Source organism: Acipenser ruthenus, chromosome 30 (assembly GCF_902713425.1).
Source record: "Acipenser ruthenus chromosome 30, fAciRut3.2 maternal haplotype, whole genome shotgun sequence".
NCBI lineage: Eukaryota > Metazoa > Chordata > Actinopteri > Acipenseriformes > Acipenseridae > Acipenser > Acipenser ruthenus.
In genome coordinates this window covers 3602703-3628886 of record NC_081218.1, presented here as the reverse complement: position 1 = coordinate 3628886, position 26184 = coordinate 3602703, and the positions used below count along the sequence as shown (strand labels likewise).

General features: G+C 46.1%; 1 protein-coding gene across 1 annotated transcript; it reads right to left on the bottom strand.

The window, feature by feature from the left end:
* Nucleotides 1–660: 660 nt before the first annotated feature.
* LOC117395678 (dapper homolog 3-like) lies at nucleotides 661–21305 on the bottom strand. The gene is made up of 4 exons (XM_059004793.1): nucleotides 20806–21305; nucleotides 8702–8813; nucleotides 5996–6139; nucleotides 661–5036 (listed from the first exon to the last, which is right to left on the bottom strand). The coding sequence occupies exons 1-4, from the start codon at nucleotides 21037–21039 to the stop codon at nucleotides 3391–3393; spliced, it is 2136 nt and encodes a 711-aa protein (XP_058860776.1). The 5' UTR covers nucleotides 21040–21305; the 3' UTR covers nucleotides 661–3390.
* Between the last annotated feature and the right edge of the window lie 4879 nt (nucleotides 21306–26184).

The window sequence follows — 26184 nt, the reverse complement described above, 5'->3', positions numbered from 1 at the left end:
CCCTCACAATTCTCTGTGTAAAAAAGTGCCTCCTATCTTCTGATCTGAATGCCCCTTTATCTAATCTCCATTTGTGACCCCTGGTCCTTGTTTCTTTTTTCAGGTCAAAAAAGTCCCCTGGGTCAACATTGTCTATACCTTTTAGGATTTTGAATGCTTGAATCAGATCGCTGCGTAGTCTTCTTTGTTCAAGACTGAACAGATTCAATTCTTTTAGCCTGTCTGCATACGACATGCCTTTTATGTGAAAGTGTGACATACAGACTAACAGATACAGGTCTCCCGATTCTGATAAAATAAAGTTTCATCACAATTGGATTTGTGATTCTTTAGAGATATGTAAAGTACAGCACAGGGTTTTTGGTGATTTTTGCATACATATAGAGAAGCGATGACCTCATTGTGAGGTCATCATTCCATTGCTAATTCTCATTCTATACTATTCTGTCATGGTAAAGGTTCTGTCATGAGATCGCTCCGATTTGAATTTACAGCTGTGAAGGGGGATGCCTGGTACTCTTCACTTTCAACAGTCAAATGAGACTCACGGAAAATCGTGGATGGTGCTATTAAGATTTGCCACTGTCCAGCTCTTTTCAAATGCACCCCATTCACCATCATACCCCACCAAATTAAAAAGCAGACAGTGGAAAAGTTGACTTGTTTATTTACAGGATGCACTCATAAATACAACGAGACACAAGTTATTTACATGTATATACAGAGCTGTAGCATCACCATACAAATACAAGGAAATTACTTCATTGTTCAAAGTCAATAAATACATTAGAAGCTACCTTTATCAAAATGCTGTCAAGAATAACACTGAATATACAATAAACTGTAGTATAAATATTCAACCATATTGTGTGATATTTAGGAAACGTACACAGCAGTTACATAATAATACTGTTGCTGGTAGACATTTGATAGAGCTTTGACGTTTCAATATAGAAGTGACACCAAAAACTATTCAGTTTCCCAGAGTTCCCCTGTCTATAGTTTTATATATTATACACAATTCCTTCAAGCTGTAGACTTCCTTCTACACAAAGTGATCCTCCTTCTTGACTTACAGAACCTTTCCCTTTCGTAATCACACATTACGTCCTACGCAGACCCCACAAAATCTCCCCAAGTTTTTTAGAGCCGTGACATCGATATGGAGCTTTGTCGTCTTTGCACAGCCTTCCATATTACCCTACAAATACACCTCTGAATCTGGACAAGGAAATGCTAGACAGATACTGAGATTGTCTCTAATTAATTACTTCAACTAGCCTAATGCCATTGCATAAGATTCTCTGGTGCTGAAAAATACTAAAAATTCATCTTATCCCGGCGAGGTGTCACCAAATAACCGCATCAGCTTCACTGGAAACTTTTCCACAACTTAACCTGTAACTATCTGAATCATTTTTGGTGCCGTCCTTTTTAAAAGGCAATATTTGAATGAATCTTTGCAGGGAGTGGTATTATATATCGTTATCTTCAAAAAGCACGCAGGTCAGGGGGCTCACGAGTGGCGCATCCAGTAAAGGCGCTCCACGTGGAGTGCAGGAATGACCCTATAGTCTGGACGTCGCAAGTTCAAGTCCAGGCTATTCCACAGCCGACCGTGGACGGGAGCTCCCAGGGGGCGGCGCACAATTGGCTGAGAGCCGCCCGGGGGTAGGGAGGGTTGGGTCGGCCAGGGTGTCCTCTGCTCACCGCTCACCAGCTACCCCTGTAGTCTGGCCGGGCGCCTGCGGGCTTGCCTGTAAGCTGCCCAAGAGCTGCGTTGTCCTCCGACGCTGTAGCTCTTGGGTGACTGCATGGTGAGTCCACAGTGTGAAAAAAAGCGGTCGGGTGATGGCATACGCTTTGGAGGACAGTGTGTGTTCATCTTCGCCCTCCCGAGTCAGTGCGGGGGTGGTAGCGGTGAGCCGACCGTAATAAAATAATTGGCCATTCTGAATTGGGAGAGAATAATGAAAAAAATTGGCAACGACTAAATTTATATATATAAAAAAAAAGCACACAGGTGTCCATGCCATTGTTTTAATAACAGAATCCTACCTGGGTGTAGTTATTATTATTAATTAGTCATTTAGCAGACGCTTTTATCCAAAGCGACTTGCAGAGACTAGGGGGTGAACTATGCATCACAACTGCTGCTGCTGCTGCAGAGTCACTTCCAACAGGACCTCAATCTCATCATCGAAGTTCTGACAGGACTGCAGGAAAAGGGAGGAGAGAAATACACACCAAGCAATAGCTACAGTGCACTGCAGCCCAAGAACTAATACAGTGACCCTGCACAGATATATAGTGAGACTCTGTGTGAAGATCCATCAACCATGCCTTGACAATGCTCCCATTAGACAGTACACTGATTGGAATCACATTGCTGCACCACTAGGACTGGGTTTTAACAAACCATGTGAAATACAGTACAGCAAGGTCCCTTGTTCACAAAGCTGCAACACGGAATAAGAAAAATAGAATGTTTCAAACTGTTCTAGACTGGCTTCTTCAGCAATAGCCTAGAACCAGTTTAGGAATAGAATGCTGTACTGTGTATAATTTAAATCTCCTTCAGTCGCTTGTGCCATGTTAGTTTCACTATTTATGCATCTCTTTTATAATACATATATGTTTTTTTTGACCTGGCATCTTGTCGATACGATTCACTGAGATCTACAAAAAGCCTCTTGGTTTTGATCCCATTTAATTCTGTCAGTAGGGAATACAAGGCAAATTTTTGATAGAAAATAGAGTCACAATAAATTTTCAGCAATACTGAAGCAATACCTCAGTTATATCTAATTTCTGGTTTTAGTGAGCCAACCCTATAAAAAAGTCAAGTTTGCCTAATATGCATTGCCATCACTTCATAGATCTCAGTCTTCCTACATGACACATTACGTCAAATTTCATTTTGAATGCTATTTTTTCATAGCATTTCTAAACAATAAAACTGACTCTCTTGCGCTCTTTTCCATGCTGTGCTGTCAGCACACGTGCGTTGCTTCGGAACTTTTAAACAAGATCAATCTTCCTGTGCGCATGTTTTTAAATATATACGTTTCAATCCGAAAAAAAAATAACCATTAATTGCCATTAATTTTCTTTAATCGAGCTGACTAAGTTGACCGGAAGTACATCATTAAAGTAAAGTATAAATATTCTTCTCTGTTGAAAAAAATCGAATTCACCTTTATCAAAATGAATGTGTTTTTCATACACGTAAATCTCAGACCTATGAAATAATGGCAATCATAATGCTTAACTGGAAATGGTACCGGAGATTTTAGTTTTCTATGATATTAGGAATAAGCACAGCAATAACAAGCTTTGTGAAAGCCAGTGGCCCATGGATTTGGCTCTACATGATAGATGTAGCAGTCCTCACACGGTGGTCATGACTTTGAGGGACCCTGTCCGGAATCGCAGTATCTTCTTCTTCAGAGCGTGCGAAGCCTTGATCTTCACAAAGACTTTGGGCTGGGCGCCTGCTGGGGTGCAGGCGGAGGAGGAGGGGGAGGAGCATGAGGAGGACGAGGGGGCCCCCCCCAGCTTGGGAGGCAGCTGCTGGGGCCACACCAGCCCCCCGCTTTCATCCGAATCGCTGGACAGCGAGCTTGACCCCGGGGAGTCTGCCTCCTCACTCAGGCTGGACTCGCTGTCTCCCAGGCTGGGCACAGCATAGCCTCGCAGGTCCTCCTCCGGGAGGCAGACTGGGGCCCGCGGGGGGGAGAGGGGCTCCCCGAAATCAGCCTGGTACAGGGGTCTGGAGGGGGGAGGTGGCAGGGGGAGTGGAGGGAGGCGTTGTTTCCGGGAGCGCCTCTGAGACTGAGATTCATCCTCATCCTGGCTGATCTCTAGAGTGGACCTCCACTTCCGGTAACCCCCTTCGCTGCTGCCACTGCTGCCTCCACTCCCACTCGCTCGTTTGGGCCTCTGCTGCTGCTGCTGCTGCTGCTGGGCCCCCCGTCCGTACACCTCCTCCTTCTCCACTGTGTTGTACCTCCGCTCTGGGGCGCCTCGCTGCCCCATTAGGCTGTTCTCAGACTGGGACCTGCAGGCCTGCTTGCCTGATTTCTTAGCCCCGGATCTGGGCCCTCCGTCCTCTGTGAAGCGACACTTCTTGGGTGTCATTTTAGCCCTGCTGGGGTGCTGGAAAGGGAACCTCTCCGGGGAGCGGGGCGACTCTCCGCGGCTCCGGCCCCCGAAGGAGGCTTGCTTGCTGAGGTGTCTCTGGTAGCTGTGTGGTCCCGAGCTGCGGCCGGACTGCTGGGCTGGGATGTACTGAGCGCTCACCATCTCCTCGTCGGCCAGGGGCGACCTCTGCCCGCGGTATTCCTGGTACACCTCGCAGTACTGGAAGGCTGAGGTCGGGGACTGGGGGTACTCCTGCTCTTCCAGCTCCTCCTGGTATTCCGGCTCACTCCCTGCCTCTCCCAGGTTTGGTTCGAGGGATGCCTGCTCCTGGTGGCGGTACTCCAGGGAGGTTGGTCTGAGGGGCTGCCTCTGGTACAGCTGGGACAGGGCCTCTTCCTGGTAGCTCTCCACCTGTTCCATCCCCTGGCCTGCCCACAGTGGCCTGACCTTGCCCTCGAAGCCTTGGGAGGGATTTATGCTCCCTCCCTGGGTGTACCTGCTCTCTCCAGACTCCGCCTGCCTGAGACAGAGGCTGCTCTGCCTGGCCAGGCCCTTGGGAGGCTCAGAGGAGAGGCTGGTGCGAGGTATGGAGGGTCTGGGAGGCAGGGCTCTCCTCTGAAGCAGCCCCAGGATGTAGCTCTCTACGCGGTGCGCTTGCTGGAAGTCTCCCGCGCTGGGCTGCTCGCCGGAGTCTTGGTAGGGCTGCTCAGAGTAGCAGGAACCCAGCTGGCTAGGCCCGGGGAAGGAGTAGGGCGAGTCCCAGGGGTAGCGCCCCTCGGCTGTGCCTTCGGGGGAGTGTGGGTAGGGGGAGGAGAAGGAGCGAGGGACCAGGGAGAGGGGGCTGCTGTCGGAGAGACGGCCCAGACAGTCCTGATCCATCAGGAAGAGGTCACCTGAGAAACAAACAAACCACATCCCATTATCAGCATTATTATTATTACTATTACTATTATTATTATTATTGCTGCAGTTGTTACAGAGATTGACAATTCTGGCCCTGGAGACCCAGTGCTCACACAGCCAGCCTTCAGTACTGCTACTCTTTACACTAGTGTCCTCTTTCTCACCCTCTCTCCAGCTCCCTTTCACTGCCCTCCCACACACCCCTCTTTCTGACTCTCTCCCTTGCCTCCACTCTCCCCTTTCTAACTCTCTCCTCTCTCTGTCCTCTTACGCTCTATATTATCTCTCTTCTCTCTCCTCCTATTCCCTCACTTTTGTCCCTCCTTTCTCTAGACTAGCTCTTTCTCCCCATCTCTCTCTCTCCCCCTCTTCATCTCCCTCTCCCCCTCTTCATCTCTCTCTCCCCCTCTTCATCTCCCTCTCCCCCTCTTCAACTTCTCCTCTCCCTCTCTTCCCCCTCCCTCCCCCTCCTCTCCCCTCTCCTTCTCCTCTCCCTCTTCCCCCTCCCTCCCCCTCTCCTTCTCTCCCTTCCCCCCTTCTGCCCCCTCTGTCCCTCCCCCTCTCCCCCCTCCCTCGCCCTCTCCCCCCTCCCCTGCACCCCTCCTCCTCTCCGCCCCCTCCCTGTGCACAGGGCCACAGTGTGTTTCAATGGAGCTTATGTTTCTTGTGACTAGCCTCAGTCCTTCAGTTAGCACAGCAGAGGAAGTGAGCTGATGGAATCATAACAAAACCTAATCACTGCCAGACCAGGACGTAATGGATGCTTTCTGGAAACATGCTCAAGAGCATAAGAGAATTTAGGAACAAGAGGATGGTGGTCTGGTTCCTAGTAGCAGATCGAACTCAAAGGCCGGGGGAAAGGATTTGGAAACTTTAAGGGCAATAACTGTGTGTTTTAACACAAGAAGAAAACAAACAAACAAACAATAAATAAAGAATGCTTGTTTACCTACAGACTTGGGGCGCTCGTTAGCGTAATTCATGCGGGCTTCGGCCAGCCCCCCCATCCTCGAGTAGCCAGGCAGGAAGTCCCCGAAAACAGAAGAATCTGATTGGCCAATGGGGGACAGACTCTCACTCAACTCGTAAAAACCTGAAAACAGCAACAACACAAAAATGTTTAATCAGATTGCATAGAAGCAACATCTGAATAACAAATGGTTTGTTATTTTGTAATGATTTTTAAAACATGATGAGTAAATGGCCACAAATTCATAATGAATTCAAGTAGGAATTGCAGCTAATGCAACTGAATTCAGGGCAATGCGTGGCCACTATTTTAAAGTCTAACCAAATAAGGCAGGAGTCACAATCCGATGCACAACCTGTTGTTCCTGCTCAAAACCAACTTGAGCCATTCTATTGAGAGGTAATAGGGTCTGTCTAATATATGCCTTGTCTCTTACAAAAGGCTTTTTATTTAGCTTAAGGGGCGGTTCCTAATAACCTATCATCCTCATTAACAAACTTAAACCAGATTCAGATCATTCTGAAAAACAAGACGCGTGCACACAAAGCTGTCAATCCAACCTCTCTTTATTCTCAATGCATTTCTCTGCTGTGCTTTGCTGTTACAGAGAGATAAACATGGCAACCATTTCATCAGCCTATATGAAACGGCCGTGTCTTTACTAGGAGACCCTCGGGGACCCCTGCGCTCCCCTGACTGTATGACTCACCCTGCGGCCATGTCTCTACCAGGGGAGACCCTTGGGGACCCCTGCGCTCCCCTGACTGTATGACTCACCCTGCGGCCGTGTCTTTACCAGGGGAGACCCTCGGGGACCCCTGCGCTCCACTGACTGTATATGACTCACCCTGCGGCCATGTCTCTACCAGGTGAGACCCTCAGGGACCCCTGCGCTCCCCTGACTGTATGACTCACCCTGCGGCCGTGTCTCTACCAGATGAGACCCTCGGGGACCCCTGCGCTCCCCTGACTGTATGACTCACCCTGCGGCTGTGTCTCTACCAGGTGAGACCCTCGGGGACCCCTGCGCTCCCCTGACTGTATGACTCACCTTGCGGCCGTGTCTCTACCAGGTGAGACCCTCGGGGACCCCTGCGCTCCCCTGACTGTATGACTCACCCTGCGGCCGTGTCTCTACCAGGTGAGACCCTCAGGGAACCCTGCGCTCCCCTGACTGTATGACTCACCCTGCGGCCGTGTCTCTACCAGGTGAGACCCTCGGGGACCCCTGCGCTCCCCTGACTGTATGACTCACCCTGCGGCCGTGTCTCTACCAGGTGAGACCCTCAGGGAACCCTGCGCTCCCCTGACTGTATGACTCACCCTGCGGCCGTGTCTTTACCAGGGGAGACCCTCGGGGACCCCTGTGCTCCCCTGACTGTATGACTCACCCTGCGGCCGTGTCTCTACCAGGTGAGACCCTCGGGGACCCCTGCGCTCCCCTGACTGTATGACTCACCCTGCGGCCGTGTCTCTACCAGGTGAGACCCTCAGGGAACCCTGCGCTCCCCTGACTGTATGACTGTCACGACAGACTTGTTTTTAATTTTCTTTGGAGTGGGTCAACATTAATTAATGGCAGTTTCTGTACGATTTCCGCTGGATCTGTATTTGTGGTTTAGGGTGCTGTGTTTTATGTTGTAGGAAAACTGCTACCCCTTGAAGAAATGAAAAAGCTAAGTTATGTGATCAGAGATGATAGTTCAGTCTGAGAAAGTGACCTGTCCTGTAGGCTGTTTCAGTATTCTGTTCACTAAACCTCTATCGACTTTACAAAAGGTTGGCAATCTTGTCTCTAACAAAATAATTCCAGACACTGTACTCTGTGTACAAGCTGTTCACTGTACCGGTCTCTTTGAAAAAAAAAAATCTGTTTTATAAACATGTATTCTCATTTTAAAACATGATATCTGGAACTAATGTTATAAAAGTTTACCACAGTAAATTTGTAAAGTAATTTTGCAGTTTTCCCATGCTTTTCCGTGGTTATACTACGCATTTACCATAATTTATAGTTTTCCATTTATTTTTTGTATATATGCTTCATCATACCTCTCTCGGCTTTACAATGCTTAACTATGCTTTCACTGTGCTCTGTTACACTTTGCTGTGTTTTTACTATGGGTCACCTTTGGAAGGGTACACTAGCTTAAAGAAAGCTGTTTGCAGTTCTTGCTTTCTGATAGTCTTGAACTTTCATGGTCACTTTACCAAGGAGGGACATTGGGCCTCCGTTCCTGTCAGTAACCAATCAGCTGCTTCCTCTCTTGACTGACATGGTTGGCAGCCAGTAAGATACTTGACCTCGAAGACACTGCTGAAATGATCTAGGAAGTGGAAATGTGATAGATTTCCTGGATGGATGGATGGGAAGGCAAGCAAACTGAGAACTTTCTTTAAACTGACGTAGTGCCAGATATCATCCTGTCTGAAAATGAAAATACAGCAAGTGTTTCCTTCAGAACTTCAGACCTACGGTTTATTTTGTGAGCTACAATCTAAGCGTCTTTTTGTGGTAACCAAGCCCCTTTATTCTTAGTTTTTACCGAAAATTCCTGGGTTTTAAACATGTACAAATACTGATTTACGTAGATATATTTAATAATAGAAAATGTTAGTGTAACACAGGCTCTGTTTTAACATGTTTAAACACAAAGGCTTTGCGTAAGACTAGCTGGTCAGTACCTGAGCTTGGCCGGCTGTCTCCCAGCTCGGAGGAGGGGTCCGTGAGGAGAGGGCCACCTCCGTGCACATGGAGCTCCCCCACCTGCTGCTCCAACGCGGACACCAGCCCATTCTGAAACAAGAAAGAAACCGAGAATCAATCTCACAAGCACCCTAAAACCAGAGCAAACTGAACGCGTGATGTATTGTGGAGTAGTGGTTAGGGCTCTGGACTCTTGACCGGAGGGTCGTGGGTTCAATCCCAGGTGGGGGACACTGCTGCTGTACCCTTGAGCAAGGTACTTTACCTAGATTGCTCCAGTAAAAACCCAACTGTATAAATGGGTAATTGTATGTAAAAATAATGTGATATGTTGTAACACTTGTAAGTCGCCCTGGATAAGGGCGTCTGCTAAGAAATAAAAAATAATAAAGTAAAGCCAAGAGGGGTATGGTAAAGCATATTAAAAAAGAAACCACGGTAAACTATGATAAATGTATAAGTGTGGAAATGACTGTGCAACTGTACTGTTGTAAACTCTTATAAGAGAAATGGCAGTATGTACAACAATTGTATCATTACTGTTTATGTAACTGCAGCATTCATAATGTTCTGTCAGAGAGACCAGGATAAAGAAAAGGGCTTGTAACCAGGAGGTCCCCGGTTCAAATCCCACCTCAGCCACTGACTCATTGTGTGACCCTGAGCAAGTCACTTAACCTCCTTGTGCTCCGTCTTTCGGGTGAGATGTAGTTATAAGTGACTCTGCAGCTGATGTATAGTTCACACACCCTAGTCTCTGTAAGTTGCCTTGGATAAAGGCGTCTGCTAAATAAACAAATAATAATAATAATAATAATAATAATAATAATATAGGCATTCCCATGGATGCAAAATGGTTCTGAATAAAACCCAGTGGCCACGCCACTCCCTGTCAGCTCTGGATTCACATCAGATAGTGTTATCAAACACCATTCCCTGTCAAACGTGTATCGAGTCGAGGTCACGACCCCCACTGCAAGACTGGATATGAGAACACCCTGTCGCACGCACACACAGCGATCGTTTTTAATTTACTTCCCAGCTCCCTTAAGACTCCGACTGGCTGTGCCGTTTCCAGTTAACCCACTCTTCAGGCCTGAACAGTACACTATTGAGTTCTCTAGACTAGACTGTATTGAATTAGCTGGCTCTCAGATCCCCAGTACAGCACTGAGTTCTCTATACTAGACTGTATTGAATTAGCTGGCTCTCAGATCTCCAGTACAGCACTGAGTTCTCTATACTAGACTGTATTGAATTAGCTGGCTCTCAGATCTCCAGTACAGCACTGAGTTCTCTATACTAGACTGTATTGAATTAGCTGGCTCTCAGATCCCCAGTACAGCACTGAGTTCTCTACAATAGACTGTATTGAATTAGCTGGCTCTCAGATCTCCAGTACAGCACTGAGTTCTCTATACTAGACTGTATTGAATTAGCTGGCTCTCAGATCCCCAGTACAGCACTGAGTTCTCTATACTAGACTGTATTGAATTAGCTGGCTATCAGATCCCCAGTACAGCACTGGAGTTCTCTATATTATTTATTTCTTAGCAGACACCCTTATCCAGGGCGACTTACAAGTGTTACAAGATATCACATTATTTTTTACATACAATTCCCCATTTATACAGTTGGGTTTTTACTGGAGCAATCTAGGTAAAGTACCTTGCTCAAGGGTACAGCAGCAGTGCCCCCCACCTGGGATTGAACCCACAACCCTCCGGTCAAGAGTCCAGAGCCCTAACCACTACTCCACACTACACTGTATTGAATTGGCTGGCTCTCAGAGCCCCAGATGTAGGCAGTCCTTATATTTATCTGAGCCCTGGGTTAGAGTTATTGCCGGAGTGTCACTCTGTAATTATACAAGCTCATTATACCAGTGCCCCATCTGTGCAAGCACACAGAACAGTTAGGCTGATTCTAATCCAAAATCAATCACCAGACTGTCGACAACAAAATGGATTTTAGAGCTTTTGGAAGCCATCACACATCTCGTGTTTAATCATTATTTTCTTTCTTTTAATTGAGTGCTCATGAGAGGTGAGGGACAGTGGCAATGGATGCAGGCAGGCAGGCACCAGAGAGAGGGGGAGGGAGGGAGAGAGGAAGTGGGAGGGAGAGCGCACCTCACTCCAGTCCAGAACACCCCCAGCCTGCCTGCCATGCAGCCCTGGGTCTTTCTCAATCTCTCAATCGTGTGCTGGTGTTTGTGTTGAGATGTGGATTGTATTAATGCGCACGGTCTGTCTGGGGGCTGCACTGAGACCAAAGACCAAGATGGTGTGCTCCTTAGACCCTCGCATTGGAAACCAGAGCTCAGTCTTTCTGCATTGTATTGAAAATGCATCACTTTTTTCAATCAATAATCTTTAGTTTTCTAAAAAAAAAACTATTTCCAGACCTACATACATACACAGACACACAGTATTACCCAGACACTATGAAACACACACAGTGCCACACACACACACACACACACACACACAGTGTCACACACACACACACACACAGTGCCACACACACACACACACAGTGCCACACACACACACACACACACACAGTGTCACACACACACACACACACACACACACACACAGTGCCACACACACACACACACACACACAGTGCCACACACACACACACAGTGTCTCACACACACACCGTGCCACACACACACAGTGCCACACACACACACACACACACACAGTGCCACACACACACACACACACACACAGTATGACTGACAGAGCCACACTGAGTTTTGAAAGGTGGGCGTTGGTTTAAACGCTTTACCCATCTGTGTGAAGGTCACAGGTCAGAGGTCAGCCCCTTGGGACCCCCTCTCAGGGCCTGGGTAACTTAGACAGCAGCCTTTCCAACTCAAACTGACAAGAGAGGCTTCGACTCCTCAAACAAGCCGGCTAACCCAGACACCTCTGTATCTGATAACAGGAAGAATCCACAAAGAACAGCAAGGGCCATGTTTAAACACCTAACCTGCAGGCAGTGCAATACCCTGGCCATCAGCCAGGGGGCGTACTGAGGTTCACAGGATTATGACTGCACGACAAGATCTTATATGTAAGCAATGACAAGCCCCATTCACACAACTTTAAGGACTGTATTTTAAGGAAGTCCATCTGCCACACTCTACCTGGTGAACACCAGAAATGCCATGATTTGTGTACCAATTTTCACCAGACGTTTACCATACACTCCTAGTCTCCTATGAGGCAAATCTTTTTAACATTTCAGGTATGCACCCTCTGTATGGTTTTCTTCTGTTTCAGAGTTAGAAGTCCATTCTCGTTTATCAAAGCACCGTTTAATCTAAGACAATTTTTATCAACACACTTTTAAAAAAAAAAACAGCCCCTAAAATAATTCTATGATGTTTTGTGAATCAGAGATAATAATCCACTATTTTATCCCGTGTATCCAGCCAGCTTTCCTGGGCCCCCAAGAACCGACAAAATAATACAGTTTAGTTCATGCTACAAGATCTGGCAGGCAGAGAAACTGTGGATTACTTCAACTCCTTCAAGGCGACTTACAGAGACTAGGGTGTGTGAACGATGCATCAGCTGCAGAGTCACTTACAACTACGTCTCACCCGAAAGATGGAGCACAAGGAGGTTAAGTGACTTGTTCAGGGTCACACAGTGTCAGTGAGTGAGCTGGGATTTGAAATGGAGACCTCCTGGTTCTTTCTGGACCACACAGCCTCTAATATTATTATTATTTATTTCTTAGCAGACGCCCCTATTCCAGGGCGACTTACAATTGTTACAAGATATCACATTATTTTTACATACAATTACCCATTTATACAGTTGGGTTTTTTACTGGAGCAATCTAGGTAAAGTACCTTGCTCAAGGGTATAGCAGCAGTGTCCCCTACCTGGGATTGAACCCACGACCCTCTGGTCAAGAGTCCAGAGCCCTAACCACTACTCCACACTGCTGCCCTAATAGCAATTAAACCATGCTAGTACTGCCAGTTTAATATTGGTTTTGATCTGGTAAAGGAGCAGTTCACTGCAGTGGATATGTTGAGTTCTTTGATGGATCCACAGCTTTCACAGTTGAACTGGGAAATTTAATCGATTGAAAGAGAGGTTACAGCATGGCCAAGATGAAATACAGATACAATAACTTTCAGTGCTAAAATAGCATTTCTGATGTAAGCAAACCGGGTCTCGTAAAAGATTTCTAAGCTGCTGTGCCTCGTTTCTATTGAAATGCAATACTGAGCTTCCTCCTGTCTTTGTTTTATTCAGTGAATGATAAAGACCTGTGCTGCCTGAGATCCAGTTTCATGCAGATTGCTCAGGCTGTGATAAAAAAAATAAAACAAATCTCAAGATTTCTGAGTCCTAAAAATAAAAAATAAGTGGAGGACCAGAATGTTCATTATCTCGACTAAACGACACGAAGACAACAGGTTATCACCATGGCAACTCGGAACTGCAGCTGGCCGAGAGAGGGAGGGAGAGAGATAGAAAGAGTGAGAACGTGGAGGGGGGAGTGATGGAGAGGAAGAAGAGAAGGGGAGTGAGGGTTAGAGAGCGGAAGAAATGTTGGTCCCTCACCCCCCCTCTCTCACCCTACTCTCTCTCCCTCCCTCCATCTTTCTCTCCTAGATGCTGCTGTATTCAGGGTACGCCTCCAAAGATACAGTCTGTCTGTAATGATCTGGGATGAGGCATTTTACAACTTAACCTCCCAACCTAACCTCTAACCCCACCCCAGACCATTATGGATTGTGTTATTATAAAGACTAGAGAAGAAAATGAACCAGCCCCTTCTCAAAGTTTACTGCTTTGGTATCCCCCCGGGTAAAAGCACAGCACAGTGTAAGCACAGAGAAGATAATGAACCAGCCCCTTCTCAAAGTTTACTGCTTTGGTACCCCCCCTGGTAAAAGCACAGCACAGTGTAGTTAAGCACAGAGAAGATAATGAACCAGCCCCTTCTCAAAGTTTACTGTTGTAGTATCCCGTGGTGTATAAGCACAGCAAAGCAAAATAATGTGTAAAAATATAATGTAATTGTAAGTAAAAATAATGTGATATCTTGTAACAATTGTAAGTCGCCCTGGATAAGGGCGTCTGCTAATAAATGAATAAAATACATAATAAAGCATGGTAAAGCACTGTCATCTTTGTGAGATCTCATCCCAGTCTCAGTGGAAGTCCTGGCCACGCTGCTTATCAGCTGATCTCTCCCTGAGCTGTGCGGATCACACTGCTCTGTGGTCTATCCCTGATCTCTTCCTGAGCTGTGCGGATCACACTGCTCTGTGGTCTATTCCTGATCTCTTCCTGAGCTGTGCGGATCACACTGCTCTGTGGTCTATTCCTGATCTCTTCCTGAGCTGTGTGGATCACACTGCTCTGTGGTCTATTCCTGATCTCTTCCGGAGCTGTACGGATCACACTGCCCTGTAGTCTATCCCTGATCTCTCCCCGAGCTGTGTGGATCACACTGCTCTGTGGTCTATTCCTGATCTCTCCCTGAGCTGTGCGGATCACACTGCCCTGTGGTCTATCCCTGATCTCTCCCTGAGCTGTATGGATCACACTGCTCTGTGGTCTATTCCTGATCTCTTCCTGAGCTGTGCGGATCACACTGCCCTGTGGTCTATCCCTGATCTCTCCCTGAGCTGTGCGGATCACACTGCTCTGTGGTCTATCCCTGATCTCTTCCTGAGCTGTGCGGATCACACTGCTCTGTGGTCTATTCCTGATCTCTACCTGAGCTGTGCGGATCACACTGCTCTGTGGTCTATCCCTGATCTCTTCCTGAGCTGTGCGGATCACACTGCTCTGTGGTCTATTCCTGATCTCTTCCTGAGCTGTGCGGATCACACTGCTCTGTGGTCTATTCCTGATCTCTTCCTGAGCTGTGCGGATCACACTGCTCTGTGGTCTATCCCTGATCTCTACCTGAGCTGTGCGGATCACACTGCTCTGTGGTCTATTCCTGATCTCTACCTGAGCTGTGCGGATCACACTGCTCTGTGGTCTATTCCTGATCTCTACCTGAGCTGTGCGGATCACACTGCTCTGTGGTCTATCCCTGATCTCTTCCTGAGCTGTGCGGATCACACTGCTCTGTGGTCTATCCCTGATCTCTTCCTGAGCTGTGCGGATCACACTGCTCTGTGGTCTATTCCTGATCTCTTCCTGAGCTGTGCGGATCACACTGCTCTGTGGTCTATTCCTGATCTCTTCCTGAGCTGTGCGGATCACACTGCTCTGTGGTCTATTCCTGATCTCTACCTGAGCTGTGCGGATCACATTGCTCTGTGGTCTATCCCTGATCTCTACCTGAGCTGTGCGGATCACACTGCTCTGTGGTCTATTCCTGATCTCTACCTGAGCTGTGCGGATCACACTGCTCTGTGGTCTATCTGTGACCTCTTCTGAAGTTGTGCGGATCACACTGCCCTGTGGTCTGTTCCTGATCCCACACTCTCAGTTTGTTTTATTTCCCACACTGCAGTGCGCTGCGCTGATAGTCCAGATGCCTCTCACAATGTTTAGGTCCAGCAGGACCTGTCATATCCAGGGGATATGTAGAAATATCTCAGAGGGAGTCGTTACAAGTTAACAATGTCAGGTACATCAGTGTGTCTAAAACACCAAAGTACAGAACTGAATGTATAGCATACCAAGAAATCCACTGCAAATCATTGCAAAACAAAGCACTCTAATACCGTATTTGGCCACTGAAAGAGCAGCATTCCTAAAACAGTTCATACCAGGCTTTCTCAGTCATGCCAAAGTACAAAGACAAACTGGAGGTCGGAGAAAACAAAATCTAGTTTCAGCTTTTTAACGGTACAGTAATTATAGTCATCCCTGTTTAGTTTTTTTGTTTTTTGTTATTATTTGAACGCTGTGCACCACTGCAAGAGTGAATGACAGAGATTCATTATGACATTATGCCAGAGCTCTGTCCAAAATCTAGTGCCTCGTCCTGCAGTCCAGTTCGTGCTTGTCCAGTTTGTGTCCCATTCCCTAGCGGCAGGGTTGGATCAGCATTTGATTGTGATATTATCGATAATTCATACTTATTGGGCTCAGAAATTCGAACCAACAAGCGAAAAGCAAACTGTGACAAAAGGACACAACAGTGTGAGAGCTACTGACAGTGGGGGCGATACAGCGTCAATCGATATATAAACGTGATTATTGTGATCGTTTTGAGCCGATAATCAATAATTCATCAAGATCCAAGTGCACATGATCCAGTGTGTGTGTGTGAGTGAGTCTGTGTGTGTCAGTGAGTCTCTGTGTCTGTTTGTATGTGCCAGTGAGTCTATGTGTGTGTGTGTGTCTGCGTGTGTGTGTGTGTGAATGTGTGTGTGTGTCAGGGAGTCTGTGTGTGCGTGTGTCAGTGACTCTGTGTCTGTCTGTGTCTGTCTGTGTCTGTCTGTGTCTGGGTGTGTCAGTGAGTCTGTGAACATAAAACCTGATGTATAAACACCCCCCCCCTCCCTGGGTTATTAAGTGACCCCCCTCTTTAACAAACAAACAAACAAGCTATAAACAGAGTCCTCAGCAGCTCCCTACACAGTACCCTCTCCCCATACACGCAAGTGCTTCAGTGTTAGTGTGAAGTTAGCAGGAAGTCAGCAAATCTGTTTTCACAGACAGTACTTGCTGCTGCTGTGCTCACCAGCTCCTCAATATTACACCATACTGACAACGGCATAGGGCAGACACACACGCTTTTCATTGGGACTTTTTTTCTACCAAGTCGAATGAAAAATAATCTAATCTATAGTATTGTTACAGTGGCAGCATTGCCATTGTATTGCCACTGAAGAACATTTAGGAAGGGTACAGTTAGTATACTGTGGTTCTATTCAACCAATGACAGCCTTGTCCACTACAGAGCCCCTGTCTGTGTGCACTGGGGGGTCTGTGTGTGCTGTTTCTGTGTCTGAGTTCGTCCCACAGTGTCAGACACATGTGCTTCTCTCACACATAGTTGGTATTTGTGAAAGTGGGGGGGGGGGGTTTACAGCCCCTAAACAAACCAGGATGTGTGTCGCTGGAGTGTTGTGTCCACAGTGCGTGCTTCCAGTTGTCCCAGGGGCTGTACTGGGAGGATGTGCATGATATAGTGTGTCTGTGGGGAGTGCAATGTAAATAGCACAGGCTCCTCATCACTCTCTCAGAGCTGCTTTGAACAGTGTCTGTCCCTGCAGTCTTACGAGCTGCTCTTTCTGTGTATAGACGTTGTAATTTGTGTTTACAGTTTAGAGTTGAACCCTTTCAGTCCTGAATTGTTTTTGTCACGCTAAAGAAGGACTCCTTTATTGAACACACAGGAGAACATATATTTCTACACGACCTCAGGCTGGGACCTCGGAGTCCAGCGAGGATTTCTTCGATGTTATTTGCAGTCTTGTCTCTCGACAGTACAAGTATATCTCTAAAAAAGGGATGGACGGTTTCTCACAGCATGAAGGCTTTCCCAATTGTTTACAAACATTCCCAATATGTTCAAGTTTAAACATTTAATCCTAAAGTTAAAACTAGGATATGAAACAGAAAAATGAAATATTTACAGTGGAAGTTGCTTCACCTTTAATGGAACAGGAATGAACTTTGTGTCTATTGCCACATTATTATTTAATAGTCAATACATCTCATAATGCTCAACAGAGCAGGGATGTAAACGACATTGGAATTAATAAGTGGGCTTACATCGGAATCACATGACAGCTTCATTCCTGTCAACATACCCTGCGGTACTTCCATGGTAAAAATAATTCCCATCTTAAATCTTATAGAGCCTTGTGTCTATGTCTTCAGTTTTGAAAAACAAAATATCCCAAAGTGGCATAAACTGAAATAATAATAATAATAATAATAATAATAATAATAATAATAATAATAATAATAATAATAATAATAATCATCTCACTCAAGCTCTTTATTAGTGTCTAATCCATTTCCACTTGCCTCTTCTCTTTCACTCTGACAGAGAGGCTTGTAATCCTCACTTGTTCTCTTCGTGGAGCAGACCATCTAATCCATGCGAACCACAAACCATGTAATCCTATTCCAGAACCGTAATACCGACGCACAGGGGAGCAGGGAAGAACACAGGGGAGCAGGGTACAGCACAGGGGAGCAGGGAAGAACACAGGGGAGCAGGGTACAGCACAGGGGAGCAGGGAAGAGCACAGGGGAGCAGGGTACAGCACAGGGGAGCAGGGAAGAACACAGGGGAACAGAGCAGAGCACAGGGGAGCAGGGCAGAGAACAGGGGAGCAGGGCAGAGCACAGGGGAGCAGGGTACAGCACAGGGGAGCAAGGAAGAACACAGGGGAACAGAGCAGAGCACAGGGGAGCAGGGTACAGCTCAGGGGAACAGAGCAGAGCACAGGGGAACAGAGCAGAGCACAGGGGAGCAGGGCAGAGCACAGGGGAGCAGGGCAGAGCACAGGGGAGCAGGGCAGAGCACAGGGGAGCAATGAAGAACACAGGGGATCAGAGCAGAGCACAGGGGAGCAGGGCACAGAACAGAGGAGCAGGGAAGAGCACAGGGGAGCAGGGTGCAGCACAGGGGAGCAGGGAAGAGCACAGTGGCACAGGGTACAGCTCAGGGGAGCAGGGAAGAACACAGGGGAACAGAGCAGAGCACAGGGGAGCAGGGCAGAGCACAGGGGAACAGGGTACAGCACAGGGGAGCAGGGCAGAGCACAGGGGAACAGGCCACAGCACAGGGGAGTAGGGAAGAGCACAGGGGAGCAGGGCAGAGCACAGGGGAACAGGGTACAGCACAGGGGAGCAGGGAAGAACACAGGGGAACAGAGCAGAGCACAGGGGAGCAGGGCAGAGCGCAGGGGAACAGGGTACAGCACAGGGGAGCAGGGAAGAACACAGGGGAACAGAGCAGAGCACAGGGGAGCAGGGCAGAGCGCAGGGGAGCAGGGAAGAGCACAGGGGAGCAGGGCAGAGCGCAGGGGAGCAGGGCAGAGCGCAGTGGAACAGGGTACAGCACAGGGGAGCAGGGCAGAGCACAGGGGAGCAGGGCAGAGCACAGGGGAGCAGGGCAGAGCACAGGGGAGCAGAGTACAGCACAGGGGAGACCAGCTGTCTCTACACTTATTATTGAGGAGAGAAAATTTCAGAGCTGCAGATCAAGCAGCTGAAAGCCCCTGCATCACTCGGAATAGAAATCAAGGGACTGGCAAAAGATCTGCGTTTGCAGTGGCAGTGAGAAGCATACTAAACAAACAGACAGGTCCAAAGGCATTAATTGCCTTGCAGTGTAAACCAAAAGCTAAACCTTACAAAACGGTGCCCACATAAGAACCCGGGTTATGTAGGGAGTAGTGCAAGTCAGAATTCTTGTAAGAGGCCAGCAAACTTGTCAAACTTTTGTCTTTTATTCTGAAGTTGTTTTATGAATAACCATCCGGGAATGAACAATAATAATAATAATAATAATAATAATAATAATAATAATAATAATAATAATAATAATAATAATAATAATAATAATCTCTGCTAAACCGAGCTGATCATAGAGATAGTATTCGATATAACACTGGATCTGTAAGAGTTCTCGTCCCAGCTCAGTCATTGTTCGAGCAGTCTGCGGACATTAGTATTCAAGGCCAGTAGCGTCCATTGTTTACCCCGGGACAAGGCAAACCCCGCATTCATGTTTCTGTGCTTGTGATAAGAGCCCATTGAAATGAGCGCCCCATCCCTGCGCTTGACAGTGTGTGAGCCTGGCGTCTCCCACAGACTCCCGGCAAGGCTATTTCAATAGGAACACAGACAGACAGACACCGTCCATTCAAAAGGGGGGAGGGTTCTCTATAGACTGATTAATTGGTTTTATTTTTCGTGCATGAAGTCATATAATATAATGGAAAATAATAAAACCGCTGGTACTTAACATTTTTCGTTTTAGCACATATAATTATAATAACAAAAAAAAAAATAAGTTATATGTGATTCGTTTTAAATGTAGACATCATTATATTGCGATGACACCAAATATCTCATGTTTTATGAATGGCAGTTTTCAAATAGAAACCATCGAAAAGACGAGCTGTCACATTCCTTCTACCTTAGCAATGCGTACAACTGCAAAGCGTCCTTAATAACAATAACAACAACAACAATAATTATAATCTGTGTAGCCTGTGTTCACATTCATTCGTTCCTCATCGATACACAGTCCAGTAAATACTAGTTTACAGTCGCCAGCAACAGCGATTTACTAACGCGTCTCTTAGAGCACTACCGCTTTCTTTTCAAAACAAATTACAGCGATGACATAATCTCCCTTTTAATAACGGCCACCCAAATTGTATTGACTTTGGTAAAAAAAAAAAAATATTAAAAACCCGAACAATTCCCATTTCAAGTACCGTGAACATTGCTTTTTTTATTTTTTTGTATATATTTTTTAAATGTTTGCCCACAATAAACAAATCGCTTGCGCCCAACCCGAGCGCATCCTTAGGACATGTCCGACTTGATCCTCGCGAAACGACTTCGTCATTAATCACAATTTCTACAAGCTATTAATTCGACACTCTCGGCCCCCGTTCAACTGTGAAACTGAAGACAATAGAATGGAAGAAAGAAAGAAAGAAAGAAAGAAAGAAAGAAAGAAAAAGAAAATCGAAAAACAGATCAAGTTTGCCATAAATGGTCAGGGGCGCGTGCCACAAAAGCGCCGCTGCAGACAATCATTTATTTTTACGCCGCACTTTTCCTGTGTGTGGCGTCCGATAAATCTCTTAATTAGCACGTCGCCGTTTTCGAATACTAGCACCATATTCAAACAAATACATAAACAAATATATCGAATGCAATACACTTGGGAAGAAAATAAAAACACGCACACACATACTAAGAAAACATTCCCTTAGAGCCAGACTGCACCCAATGCATATCGACATGCGTGCTCTGTCTGGGGGGACGGGGGACGGGGGATGCAATTCTAGAAGAGACATTCAACACCAGCCCGGTGTCTAAACTGTTGCTGTTGCAGATGTTAAGGGATTTTAAAGCGATTGATCCTTTCTTACCAGTTGCTGTCTCAAAGTGAAATCCTCCTGGCTCCGAGTGGCGGGTTCGGCTTGCAGCGCTCGGGGGTCGGCTGTCTTATTGCCCTGGAGCCCGATTCGGAGCGCGCTGTGAACCAGGTATTCCTGCCTCTGCTTCAGAAAGTCCAGCTCACACAGCCCGGCCAGACTCGCTTCCAACCTCTCCTTATTCCTGATGCGTTCCAGGCTCATAGGAAAGGAGAACGCCCGCAGCATTTTCTTAATTTTCAGCAGCCCTGTTTTCTAAGTTTCCTTCCAGAACGATACTCTAGTTTTGTGTTTTCTTTTCTATTTTGTTTTATATCCTCCTGTCCTGTGTTTTTTTTTCTTTTAAATCAACGCTCGATGAGTTCCATGTGTCTCCTTTTCAGAGCAACAGTATAAGCCAATCTGTTTCGCATTCCTGTTGCATTCGTATCTCGCACACACTCCACATCCCAAGCCAGCGCCGCTGTGGTCTGTCAAATCCAAGCCGCTTTACACGCCGCAGCTGTCAGACTCTCATTTCCATATCCCCGCCCCCTCACGCTCATTGGCTGTCTGACTCTCAATGATGGAATTTTATTCCCCTAAGACCCCGCCCTCACACCTTCTCCCGGTTCTGCCATCGTATCGGGTTCATGTGCAGTTCCACTCAGGTTGCGCGGCTCTGATTGGTCGCAGCGCTCCCTGCTGTATTTCGAACGGGGCCACTCTCTTCTTAAACACATTCCTGGAACTGGATTGGTCAGCATGCTTTTGCCATTACGTCATTGATTGAGATTTTTCAATGAAAGATGTCCATATAATGAATGAGACCTCCTCAACAGAAGCTTACCTGAGAAAGGATCCTGCTGTAACTTTAACTTTAATCTTAATGTTTTGTTATCTCGGAGATCAGTGTAGCACAAGAACATATTATTAATGAGTCATTTAGCAGACGCTTTTATCCAAAGCGATTTACAGAGACTCGGGGGGTGGTCTATGCATTACAACTGCTGCTGCAGAGTCCCTTGCAATAGGACCTCGTTTGTCTGACGTCTCATCCGAAGGACGGAGCACAAGGAGGTGAAGTGACTTGCTCAGAGTCTCACACACACACACAGTGAGTCAGTGGCTGCTGCAGGGTCACTTCAAACAGGACACACACAGTGAATACACACAGACAGGCAGAGACGAGGGGAGAGGGAGAGACCGGGGTCAGATACAACACACACAGACAGACACAGGATATCTAGCATTAGGCTGGACCACCTGGTGTTAATTTAGGTACAGTATCTAAGACCAGCGCTAACCTGGGTCTGCAGAATGAGCTGCTAGAATAAAAACACAATCTAAAATACCAGGACAAAGACATGAGGGCTGTCATGTTGTTGCTGTTACTATGCGCTTGTGTGAAAGTGTCTCTTATGTAATGAGATTAGTCAGGCTGCTGTCTAGCTGTGCTCTGAATGCTTCTCTCAGTTAAATAATTGGATATCGCAGAACTGGGATGGGGGTTAATAAATGTGTCTTAAGGACTGGGTCAGAACAATTCAAAAGATTTGAATGAGAAAATAGTCCAGACAGTGCAGTGGTACCCCCAAAATGATATCCATTTGCCACAAAGGCAGAACAATTGGGGATGGGTCTACTGGAGCCAGTTCAGACCCCTTACTCACTAAATATCATTGTATCCATGAGCCGATCGTTCCACCTTACATGCAAAAATAATGTTTTATCTTGTAACTGGATAAGGGCGCCTGCTAAGAAATACATAATAATAATAATAATAATAATAATAATAATAATAATAATAATAATAATGCAAACGATTTTATTTGGCAAAGTGCAGGGTCAGATTCCTTATTCTTTAGCTCAGTTTGCATCATTTTTCCTTTCTAAAAGACAAACCAGGTTACTGTGCACAGAGAAGTCTTTAAATGAGCGCTTCAAAACATTTCGTTTAACAACATTATTCATTTTTGCTTTTAATAATAAAAGTGTTGTAAATGGGCACGCGCGCAGAAGGAATTCTGCTCTCTAAATGTTACAGAAGGTTGGGGTTGAGCTCCCTCTTGTGGAAAATTGTGTGTAGTGCAACGCAAACTCTTTCCTTGGACCTTTGAAAGCAGTTTATATTTAGCTATTTATTATAAAGTCATTATTACTGACTCTGTTTATTCATTTCAGTACCGTGACCGATTGTTGATTTATATATGATTCGTGTTTTTTCTACATCTCTGTCTTACTTTCTGCTGATTTTCAAAGTGCAGCAATGAAATATCTTTTAACGAGTGTTCAAATACTGTGCTTCAAAGCACTGCTTACCTTAGAGTGAATAAACACGACTCGCACAGTATCATCCTTACCTCCTGTGCACTTACACGCATTATAATGCTGTTGAGTATACAGTTTAATAAAAAGATTAAGTGCATTCATTTCAGCTTTTCACCTGTTTTTTTTTTTATTATTATTCAAGCAATGCGTTTGTTTGCTGGCTGCCTCTAATCAAGAGACACCGAACTCTTAAACAGATATATGTTACTGACATTACTAGATTTTATTTTAATCCCGACACTGTTGTTCCAGGATTGGCCACAAGGAGGCGGTGTTCTTCCAGTCCCACACTCTGAAAGCTGAGCTAATTACCTTTATTATTATTTATTTCTTAGCAGACGCCCTTGTCCAGGGCAACTTCAATTGTTACGAGATATCACATTATTTTTACATACAAGTACATTATTTTTTACACATTATTTTTTACATACAATTACCCATTTATACAGTTGGGTTTTTACTGGAGCAATCTAGGTAAAGTACCTTGCTCAAGGGTACAGCAGCAGTGTCCCCCACCTGGGATTGAACCCACAACCCTCCTGTCAAGAGTCCAGAGCCCTAACCACTACTCCACACTGCTGCCCACATTCTTTTTCCCTTCTTTCTTTTTATTAAAAGGCAATATCTAAAAATCTAGCTGAAAACATCTTTGGTGTTTTACTAGCGAGCAGTTCAGAGCTCATTTTAGTTATAGCTTAATTTTGTATATAGCTATACTGTAGTTTATCGCTTAATTCAAAAATTACAAATGTATTATTATTTATTTATTTATTTATTTATTTATTTCTTAGCGGACGCCCTTATCCAGGGTGACTTAGAGTCCTAAACAAAAATACATTTCAAGAACCACAGTACAAGTCGTAATACAATTAAGAGCAAGATCAAATACAATGACTTCAGTTCTAGTATTACTATATACACTAACCATCACCCACTAACAGACCTTGTAGTCTGTATTAGCAGTCCTGCAGTAACAGAGCTGGCTGGTGTGCTGTTCCCAGTACCTGCCTCCCACTGCTGGACTGAGTGAGGGGCTCCCTGTTGAGAAGGGAACTGGTGTGTTTGCACAGAAACCTGGCTGCACTCCCCTGCTCCAGCCGTACTGACCTGTAGATATCTATACCAATGGGGGAATGGGACTGCTGTAATAATTTAATGCATGTGTTATCAATTTTAATATGTCAATATACATGACTGGAATTATTTATATGTACTTTAAAACCTTGATTTCGATGCATGTTGATAGTATGGAATACTATCCATAAAAAGTTTATATTTCTGCCTCCTAGGTACCTAGTTACTTCCTGTGCTGCAGGTCACACGATATGATTGTCGCTAAATTATTGGAGTGATCGTGACCTACTCCACAGGAAGTGAATGGCTACCACGAAGCAACAGCAATTTTAGCCTATTTCCTTAAAGAACACTGCATCTGCATAAACAGTATAATAATATATTCAAAGCTTTTCAGCACTAGAAGAGAGTGGAGTGATGATGCCATCAGTAGTAAAGTCATTTTAGCTAGAATAATTCCAGAAATCTTTTGCTGTTTTGCATCCAGTAACTACATAGGTATCAAACGTGCATCTTTAAAATAAACACACCCATTAGCACACTTGCATTTTCATTTTAAAAACTGGTACTGCTTTGGGTTAAGTGAAGCTCTCAGTTTGTATCCCGTTTTCACATCTGTTTTCACTTCCTGGGTCATGTCACCTCAGCAGTGTCTTCTGGGTCAATCGGGGAAGCAGCTGATTGGTTATTGACAAGAAAGAAGCCAGTGAAGTCATGTGGACAATTGCGCTCTCCAGGAAGAAACCCTTCCTTGCAAGCAGAGCTTTCTTTAAGCGGCTTTCTTTCAAAACTGCTTCTAAACGTATGATAAGAAAATGCCTTATTTTTCTAAACACACTGACCTTGAATAAAACACAAAGCTTGGTTTTACATGGGAAAAAAATGAATATACAGTGCTACCTTTACAGTAAAACACATCTATATCCAGCAAGTCAGCACTGCTTTCAAGATTCATTTGAAGCAGGTAGTGCTGCCTATCTCTATGGGTGTGAGTCCAACACTGTATCTAGTAGGGTGTGGGACTCAGATAGTGCACTGCACTGTATCTAGTAGGTTGTGAGTTCCAGGCAGTCTCCTCGATCTCACTGGTTGTGAGTCCCAGGCAGTCTCCTCGATCTCACTGGTTGTGAGTTCTAGGCAGTCTCCTCGATCTCACTGGTTGTGAGTCCCAGGCAGTGTCCTCGATCTCACTGGTTGTGAGTCCCAGGCAGTCTCCTCGATCTCACTGGTTGTGAGCCCCAGGCAGTGTCCTCGATCTCACTGGTTGTGCGTCCCAGGCAGTCTCCTCGATCTCACTGGTTGTGAGTCCCAGGCAGTCTCCTCGATCTCACTGGTTGTGAGTCCCAGGCAGTCTCCTCGATCTCACTGGTTGTGAGCCCCAGGCAGTGTCCTCGATCTCACTGGTTGTGAGTCCCAGGCAGTCTCCTCGATCTCACTGGTTGTGAGCCCCAGGCAGTCTCCTCGATCTCACTGGTTGTGAGCCCCAGGCAGTCTCCTCGATCTCACTGGTTGTGAGTTCCAGGCAGTCTCCTCAATCTCACTGGTTGTGAGTCCCAGGCAGTGTCCTCGATCTCACTGGTTGTGAGTCCCAGGCAGTCTCCTCGATCTCACTGGTTGTGAGCCCCAGGCAGTCTCCTCAATCTTACTGGTTGTGAGTCCCAGGCAGTCTCCTCGATCTCACTGGTTGTGAGTTCTAGGCAGTGTCCTCAATCTCACTGGTTGTGAGTCCCAGGCAGTGTCCTCGATCTCACTGGTTGTGAGTCCCAGGCAGTGTCCTCGATCTCACTGGTTGTGAGCCCCAGACAGTGTCCTCGATCTCACTGGTTGTGCATCCCAGACAGTCTCCTCGATCTCACTGGTTGTGAGTCCCAGGCAGTCTCCTCGATCTCACTGGTTGTGAGTCCCAGGCAGTGTCCTCGATCTCACTGGTTGTGAGTCCCAGGCAGTGTCCTCGATCTCACTTGTTGTGAGCCCCAGGCAGTGTCCTCG